This window comes from Chrysochloris asiatica, unplaced genomic scaffold (assembly GCF_000296735.1).
Source record: "Chrysochloris asiatica unplaced genomic scaffold, ChrAsi1.0 scaffold00016, whole genome shotgun sequence".
NCBI classification, from domain to species: Eukaryota; Metazoa; Chordata; class Mammalia; order Afrosoricida; family Chrysochloridae; genus Chrysochloris; species Chrysochloris asiatica.
The window spans coordinates 13,918,740-13,928,387 of NW_006408534.1; the positions used below are offsets into that span (position 1 = coordinate 13,918,740).

General features: G+C 37.0%; 1 protein-coding gene across 2 annotated transcripts in view; it reads right to left on the reverse strand.

Annotated features, from left to right (window-relative positions):
- HADHB (hydroxyacyl-CoA dehydrogenase/3-ketoacyl-CoA thiolase/enoyl-CoA hydratase (trifunctional protein), beta subunit) overlaps nucleotides 1-9,648 on the reverse strand; it is a 33,505-nt gene that overhangs the window by 17,099 nt on the left and 6,758 nt on the right. Inside the window, exons 3-6 of one of the 2 annotated variants that reach the window (XM_006835220.1) lie at nucleotides 9,050-9,149; nucleotides 8,444-8,488; nucleotides 4,108-4,207; nucleotides 289-376 (exon numbers count right to left, since the gene is read on the reverse strand). In XM_006835220.1, coding sequence (XP_006835283.1) covers nucleotides 289-376; nucleotides 4,108-4,207; nucleotides 8,444-8,488; nucleotides 9,050-9,149 — 333 coding nt within the window. The remainder of the gene's footprint in view (nucleotides 1-288; nucleotides 377-4,107; nucleotides 4,208-8,443; nucleotides 8,489-9,049; nucleotides 9,150-9,648) is intronic. The other variant, XM_006835221.1, reaches the window with a different exon arrangement.

Sequence of the window (9,648 nt, forward strand, 5' to 3'; positions counted from 1 at the left end):
GTTTTCATAACTTTGTCCCCTGCATTCTCCACCACATTCATGAATATATGTGCAGCTTAGGTCAATCCTGAGTCAAACTATATATACATTCTATTTCTGCTGTCCTGTCCACACCTGCTCAGGCTGCGTGTCTACTCATGTGTCTCCTTATAGATCACCATGATTGCAGACTGCGTATTTAACAGTACTTACCTCCGTTGCCTTGAACTGTTGCACTCCTCTCCTCCATCATGGTCATATATAGGTCCAAGGAACTAACATGCACCTTCTACTTTGAAGTAAACATACCTGTGGTCATGGCTTGATTGGAAGAGATGCAAGCCATGGTGACAGTGTGAGCAGGAGTCTTGTCAGAGAAACCCGCGCCCAGGGCAGCCTTCAGGAGATAGAGTGAATGATCACTTATAAAGAAAGTGTGACATGGAAATGACTTGTGGAACACTACTTTTTTGTATGCTGAATCAGGAAAGGGATCTAGTTTAATTCTCTGCAGAGTAACAGTGTACTGAAAATTCAGGCCCATCACAGTAATGGTTTACTAATTTTTATTCTAGCCATTAATTGACAGACAAGTACAAATTTCTTTTCTGCTTCTAAGTATGGATACAAGGCTTCAACATGCTTCTGTTTCATCTAACTGCTTAACAATACTTTGCTCAGAGCCTTCAAGCATATCCATATATACTTGATTTTAACTTGTTTACATTTTCAAATAGACTTAAGGTAAACCTATTGCATACAGTTCATGGAACAATTGAATATATTATGGGGAGGAGTCTCAGAGCCTGTGTCCCTACCTAGACCTAGTTGTAAAGCAAAAGTTGTCAAACATGAAAATAAATAACTTGTAGAGAATTGCCCACCAAAAAGCAGAGCTCTCACACAGGTACCTACCCTGCTCCACACTAAAGTCTCTCCTCATTCATTGCTACCTAGCCTTGCTTACCAACTCTCTAATATTTTAGACAATACAACTTCCCTGCGAAGTCGATTTGAAAATCATGGCAAATATCTTCAGTTGATAAAAGAAACTGTGGAAAACTGAGTCACATGAGAGCCATAGACAAATAAGGGTTTAGATCAGCATCAACTAGGCAAGAGAAGACTGGCCAGGAGGATGATACAACAGGTACTTCAAATGAGTAATGTGAGAGACCTTGTGAGAACCGTGTTCCCATACCCAATTAACCAAAAAAAAAAAAAAAAAAGGCTTCTGTTATGAGAGTACAGTAAAAGTCAAGCCTGACATGATGCTACTTAATTCTACCGTATACGGGAAAATTAGGGTGCCAAAATAACCAATCAGTGCCTGATTACAATTTTGTGAAAAAAATTAATGCATAAGTGTGATTACCAAATACTTATTTTTATAAAATTAAAGGTTCACCTTAAAAACAAACTCCCAAATCCCTCCATCCCCAAAACTGTTCACTATGAAGTTCTGGTTCCTGATAAAGGGAATTCTGAAACTACTTAATTATCCACAGATAACAAGGCTCTCTTCTATCTTGGCAAAATAAACAAGTTTTCAAAGTCTGAACTGAACCGGTTCAATGTTTCTTAACAGATTTTTGTCTTCACCCTTACACAACTACACCTTTACATTATTTACGATACTGCTCACCCTTATGCTACCTTTGCACTCTTTACCATAACACATATAGAAGTAGTGTGTGTTCAATATGACTGTGTTCTGGGCTTGCCACATAGACCTGCTACTAAGCAGCAAACCAAAGTCTTATACAGAAACAATATGCTGAAAACTAGCCCCTGGCAACTGCATGTCAGCCTCTCAACTTTGGCTAATTCAGAAGGAAGTGAAGGACAAATTTTCAGAGAGTAGGAGAGCTTGGCACTGGGGCAAAGGCAGGGGGCACTCTGAGGTTGTATGGCTAGACCTTCACAAGGTCCTTTTCAGCCTGTGTTACCCTTGGCCTCAGCTGACTCAGAAATGAAAGAGCTTTAAATAGAAGTGGTTTCTGGTGACCCTTGTCCACACGCTTCTATTTAAAGTTTGAAAAGCTCTCAAGGCAAGCTAGGATTCTAGATCGTACACTATTTGGAAGGAGGAAGACACCTCTTCATTAAACTGGAGAGCAGGGAAATAGAGGGAGCTTCAAAAAGTTCGTGGAAAAATCCGATGCTCTTTTAATCCCATTTTCCCACAAACTTTTAAAAGCCTGCTCCTACTGTGCTGAGGTCTTTCAGTAAAGTCAGGTTCATGGAAACTCAGCACTAGAAGCCTTTTAGGACAAGTACTAAAAAAATTCTTCAGCTGGCAAAAATAATAAGTTTTTGGCCAAAATACAACTTTAAAGTTAACTTATAACGTGTCCCCTCAACCCAACTTTTTCCTGCAGCCAGTGCAAAAATGGCCGAGAGCTCAACACAACCGGAATTCATATAGGACTAGTGTTGGTAATGGCCACTGAGTTGACCCCAACTTGTGGCAATTCCATGTGTGCAAAGTAGAAATGCTCAAGAGGGATTTCAAGACTGTAACCCTGCTGTAGCAGATGGCCACACTTGTCCTCTCCAAGGCACCTCTAGATGGGTCTGAACCACAAACTTTCCAGCTGGTAGTTAAGCAATTAACAGCACCATCTAGGGTCTCCAAGTATAGGGCAGGTAGAGGGGAAATGCCCAGAAAATTATCAGTGGTAGCCCCTTCTTGACAGTCCCTATGTCTCTTCTGCTTTTAAATCTATTTTGGAGGCTTAATTTATATACAAAGGAGCCCTGGTGGGTGGTGCTGTGGGATCGGCACTAGACTGCTAACCACAATACATTTTGGGGTAAAATTTTCAGAAAAAAAACAGGGAAAAACATTATGACTTGAGCTTTAGGACAGAATAGAAACATGAAGAAATCTGAAACAGATAAAATATTTACTTTTTAAGTGTTCTTACAAGAGTCACTGTTTATTTTTAGAATATGAAAGTATAAAGTCTATTGTGAATACCATGATGTGTTCATAAATGTTCATATTCAGTACATGTAGAAATGTGATGGTCCAGGGGAAAACAAACAAGAATTTCAGGGGAAAAAGAAGTGTCTTGCTAGTGTTTAACGTCTTTCCTGCTTTGCCACAATATATAGTTGGTTTTTGTAGGCTACAGTCATGCCATGTCTTCTGTTGTTTTAATATTTCCTGGCAGGTACAAAGGTGGGGCAGAACAAGTTCTTTCAGCACTGCTCATTTTCCCTTATAATTATACTGAAGTTATCACCCTTGCATCTATACTGAGCATTATAACATGGCAGGTAAGAATTAAAAATAAGCAAAATGTTTAGCACACTGAAATGAAACCAACTTTATCCATATAACCACTTTTACACTGAAACGAAATGCACAAGAAGGGTTTGGACTATTCATTGTGAAATGCCTCTTGGATGTGTTACAGAAATTCCAAGGCCTGTCATTATCTAGATTGCCCAATAAACATTAACGTGGAACTGTGCCAAGTAGGGTAAAAGTAAACCTCTGTGGAATCGTTTAGTTTTTTTTTTTAAACTGCCTCACATGCCATGGAACAAATAAATGAGGAGGGCAAGGTTACTTCCAAATGACAAAAGCCAACTTATGAAACGAGTTCTTTGCAAAATGCTGAAAACTTAAGTGAATTAAAGAAATCATGTCTTGTAACATTGCTAAGAATAACACTAGCCAGTTTTGCCATCACCTCTCTTTAGTGGCAGACAAATTAGCATTTACAAAACCAGTTTCAGTAACAGAATGTCATTTGATGTACAATATAAATCTTTTAAATATTAAATAGCATTCTTACTCAATTTGTATATATGAGTTCCGAGACTAAAAAGCTTAAACTTAATTTAAACTGGCATAGTTCAAGTCAACAAGAAAGCATAATAGAAACTTCCTTCCTCCATGGTTCTCATGCTAATGACGAAGCTGTATTCCACACCATGACTCTACACTGGGCTGGGGAGACTAAGCAGACAATTAAGTATCATTCAAATTGTGAAAACAAGCTTTCAGTCAAATGTAACCAACCTAAACGAATTTAAGAAACAAATTTGATTAATTGAAATCCCAAATGACTTTCCTATCAGTCTTTTTAAATCTATAAAATTTACTTTACTCACCTCTCTTGCAACATTGCTTGTTTTCACTTCCTGAATAACTGTGCCAAAGATGAGATAATCAATAACTTCCTTTGGGACATTGGTCCGCTGCAACAAGCCCCTGACAGCAAAAATCCCAAGCAAAGAAACAGTTTATACATCAAGGTAGTGCTAAAAATCATGACAAATAAAACATTATACTTCTTTAAAAAGTTTAGTCTTGCATTTAAAAACACAGAGCCTGTAGCTTTTCTTTAATTCCTCAAGTGTTTGGCTTAACAAAGAAGTGTTTGGCTTCTCAGAGTTTAAAATGCTCAACATTTGATGCTCAATGGCAAGGAGATATTAGGCAGTAGAAAGAAAAATCATTTGGAACAGGATAAAACATATGTTTGCCATTAGAAAATAAAGTTTTCAATAAAAAGAGGCAAATATAAAATCAAAGAAATGAAGCAAAAGCCCAGGCATATTAGAATTAGATGTGAAATATCAATATAAAAATATGATTCAAAAAATCTTTTTTTCCTCATTCTTCCACTTTTAGAATCTCCACTAGTAATGAGGGCACCTTGCACTCAGATTTGGTCTCTAAATGTCATTCCCACTAAAGGAACCAAGATTCTTAACAACAAAAAAAGACTATCAGACCTGAGACAGGGAAGGTACTAATTTCCTTCATTCACCTTTCCGTGTCTGAATCTACGGAAGTGCTCAAAGACTAGTGGCGTCGTATCAAAAATGGGGACACAGGTGTACACATTTGCTCAAACTCACTAAGTTACACACTTAAAATTGGTGTATTTTATTGAATCTAAGTTCTATCTAAAAATGTAACATCAAAAAACAAAGAGGACACTGGAGCCAATTTGAAGGAGTTTCCACTGATAAAATGTGGGCTAAGCTGAGCATTGAAAAACAACCAAATTTGGTTTTTACACAATGAATAAATAAAAATCCGTATGTCCCCATCATTTAAATGAACCCAGGAAAACTGTTCTTTACAGAAAAATATTGTTAGGTGCCATTGAGTTGATTCTGATTCACAGAAAAAATACCAGTCGATAAAACGTAGGAAGAATTACAGAATTATAAAAATCACAAATCTGTAGTATAATAGCTGATTCAGGCAAGAAGTATGAATGGATGTGAAAACCACTTGGTAAAAGGTTGTTGGAGAAAGATATTCACATAGTACTAAGGCATCATGTTACAGATTGTTGTTGTTACACACCATCAAGTCAATTCCAATCCAGAGCGACCCTGTATAGGGTTTCTGAAGAGTAGCTGGTGAGCTTGAACCACTGACCTTGCAGTTCAAATGGCTTTGTAGTCTAGCACATTAACCCACAGTGCCACACCAGGACTCCATTTTACAGATTGCTAATTACAAAAGGAGAATGTACCTTTATAATCAAAAGATCTGGCAGTATGACCAGATGGTTGGAGTGGTCAGACTTAGTATCACACACTGACTCTTGATGTGATACAATATGAACTACACTCACATGAAGCATTCTTACCAAAAACTGGTTAACCTGAATTGAATCAAGCCTTTAGACTTTAAAAGTCAGTTTACAGAAAATTCAGGAGGGAAAAGTTCAATATCACCACAAAGAAAAATTCCAGAATATGTGATAGTCTATAAAACAGGAGTCCTGATGTAGTGCTATAGGATAAACATTGGACCGCAAAGTCAATTTGAATCCTAGGGAAATATTTGGAGCTAAAGTGTCATGACTTACTGTTAAATAGTACAAACCACATGTTGTTGTTGTTAAGTGCCATCGAGTCGGTTCCGACCCATAGCGACCCTGTACAGGGTTTCCAAGGGTGTAAATCTTTACAGGAGTAGAAAGCCTCATCTTTCTCCCGTGGAGTGGCTGGTAGTTTCGAACCACTCACCTTAAGGTTCACAGCCCAATTCGTAACCACTACGCTACATGACTTACTGTCAAATAGTACAAACCACATAGATATAGCAAATGTAGTAAAATGATATTAATTCTAGGTAAAGGGTATTTAGTTATTTATTATATTATTCTTTCAATTTTACTGTACATTCTTTCGATTTTACAAAAAACAAAAAGTTGAGAAAAAATTGCAAACTTCTAGCCTGTGAGGTAATACATTTCCTTTAATAAGCCAATTTGAGTTGAATTTTCTAATATTTGCAAATAAAAGGTTCCTTCTTGATACATGACCAAAATGAAAATGGACAAACAAGCAATTTAGACAATAAAAATGGTCAATAAATAAAATAAAAATGTTCAATCTCATTAATAATAAAACTTTAAAAATTTGAACAAGGTATCATTTTTGATCTATCAGATTGGCAAAAATTAAATATGATATCCAATTCTAGTAAGAATGAATCAAACTAAACAGGCTCTTTTCTATACAGTTGATTAAAGTGTCAATTGTCATAGCTTTTTGTTGTTGTTGTTAAGTGTCATCAAGTTGGTTCCAACCCATAGCTATCTTGTATAGGGTTTCTGAGGAGCAACTGGTGAGCTTGAACCACCGACCTTGTGGTTCAAAATCGACCTTGCAGTCCAGAGCATTAACCCACAGTGCCACACCAGGACTCCATTATATCATTTATAGCACCTTATTAGAAATAGGAAAAAAAGCTGGGTTGGGGCAAAAGATAATTTTGATTTTTGACATGCTGAACTTGAAGTGTCTAAGAAAATAGGTCAAATTTATAGATTTGGGAGTTTTCTACACAACTAAATACAAATAAATAAGGCTTCTTAAGGGAAAGCTTACAGAGAAAAGCCAATCTCTACAGAATGAAATTTGCAGAATAGTTTCAAAAAGGAAAAAGAGGCAAAGATTCCATTTAGTAAAAAGTAGAGAAGAACCAATCACGGAGATGAAAGGATAATACAAAATATCAATAAGTCAAAGAAAGATAGTTTCAGGTAGGGCTAACAGCGTTGTGTGCTGTAGAGTGCAAAAAGCTCTAAGCCTGAGAAAAGATCGATGCATTTAGGGACTGTAAAATCATTAAGATTTGTAAAATCACAAAGTATGGAAGCTGGATTGTTTCGAGATTAAGAAGAGTATATGGACAGTGTCGTGGTGTGGTGTTGCAGACACTGGACTGCAAGGTCAGTTTGAACCGCAAAGTCAGCAGTTCTAACTCCGCAGCTGACCCTATACAGGGTCGCTATGGGTTGGAACCAACACGACAGCATTTAACAATAACAACAACAATGAAGGAGTTCTGGTAGTGTAGTGGTTACAAGTGGGGCTGCTGACTTCAAGGTCAGCAGTTCAAAACTACCAGCCATTCCACGGGAAAAAGATGAGGGTTTCTGCTCCCGTAAAGATTTACAGCCTCAGAAACCCTATACAGGGTCGCTATGAGTCGGAACTGACTCCACAGCACACTACCACCACCACGAACACCACCAAAGATTTACAGCTTCAGAAACTATATTCAGGGTTGCTATGAGTATACACTGACTCCACAGCACATAACCACCACCACCACATGGACAATAAGGAAAATGAAACAACTGCCTTAGATTACTAATTCTTGAAGTCTGGCAGGAAAAGAAGAAATGGGACCAGAGTTGGGATGGGGAGAATGGTTACCTGAAGGGTTTTTCATGCTAGAAAAGACACAGAGACAGGGTGTCATTGGAAAAGGAATAAGAGACTGTCTGCCTTATTGTGATTTGCACCATTGACAGGCACACATTTTATGACTCTCATTATTGGCTCCCACCTCTAATTTTTTATTTTTACTTGGTTTGCACATGAATTTTCAGGTGCCTTTCTAGATTTCTTTCTACATTAACACCTGTAATCTGTTCCCCTCTGTACAATCATTAAGTTCCTGCTTCAAGAAAAAAAAAAAAAATCATCAAATATATGGATTGTGTTTAGGTTGACCAACCCAGTCCCATATTGTTTACTTAAATAACTTATGGCTAGCAGGGTACTTATTAAATAGATTTTTGGTTAGCCTGGACTTCAAACGACAAAGTTCATGGTTTGAGCTTGCTAGTTGCTCTGTGGGAGAAAGATGAGGCTTTTTGCTCCCAAGAAGATTTAAAGTTTAAGAAACCCTATACAGGGTCGCTATGAGTCAGAACCGAATCGATGACAATTAACAACAATGAGGTAAAGACAGCTGACTTTCATCGGCTGCATGAATTTGTGTAGCACACACGGTTAAAATGAACATTAAGTGAATCTTGTAATAGTAAGTCAGAGTTTCTTTTCTCACAATAACAAACCCTGGATGTAAAAATTCTATTAACTACATTATTTTAAGAATAGAAACTGTAGAAAAGTACCTTTAAGGAAAAAAACAAAGCTAAAATGAAATTGCGTATCTACTTACGTAAGTGCTGCTCTAGCCAAATCATGGGGCATCAGGTCTTTATATCTGGGGAAAGAAAACAATTTCAACCAAAACCTTAGAGCTTTAGTAAAATATTATTTTCATTGTATTTTAAATATCCAATGAATATCAGTTAGCATAGGCTTCTAATTCTAAGAAAATATTTGTCTTTTGACAAGTAAACTGTTGGGAGCAAGCTATGTGGGCATACTCTAGACTTTCTTTCAAAACAGAGCTGGTTCAAGCTAAAAGTGCACCAGGCTTGTTCATGAGAAAGGATGTATAACACATTTTTGGCCATGTTATTTTATGGCTGACTTTACTTATTCTATACTAATTTAATGAAATATTATCTACAAATTAGTTAACTATCAATATTACCTGCTGTTGCTGCTGTTGTATGCAATACAGCTGGTTCCAATTTAGCAACTCTTTTTAGGGTTTCTAAAAACAGTTGATGGGCTTGAACTGCCAACCTGTGGTTACCAGTCCAGTACTTATCCTACAGTGCCACATCAGGGCTCTATTACCTCCTGGGTTATATTTACAAATATCACTTTTCAAAGTGCCTTTAAAAATGGAATATACACAAACATTTGTACTTACGAAGTGCCTGACAGCAAAAATGGAATGCGAACGCCATCAACCACCACAATATTCTTTATGTTGGGCTTGGCTAAGGTCTTTTTTGTCTTGGTCTGGGTGGCTTTAAGATAATTAAAGAATTATTAATTAAAATATGTGACATCAATGTCTTACTACATTTTTAAAGACAGAGATTCTAAGAAAAATTGTATCATTCAATGCCACACTTCATTTTTTCCATTTAGTAAACCATTTCAAAATAAAAAAGAAAAGCTAAGAAATAGATTAGCATTTACAAGTTTCTAAATAACATTCAAGGAAAACAGATATTATACCCAGTGATGAAAGTATTTTGTGCCATTAACAAAATTGTTTATCAGGTGTTTTATTCAAGCAATCAATTTCTTTTTTCTTAAATGTTTTATTGTGAATTATGTAATAGTTTACATGGGAGAACATTAGTTTTACATTCATTCTATCATACATTGTCTCATTGCCATGGTTACAATCCCCTCCATGCAATCCTTCCCCCGTACCCCCCAGGTCTTCAGCACACAGTCGCTCTCCCTCTCTGGATCTAAAGTCTCCAGCTGCTCCATAGCTCCACGTCAGCATCTCTG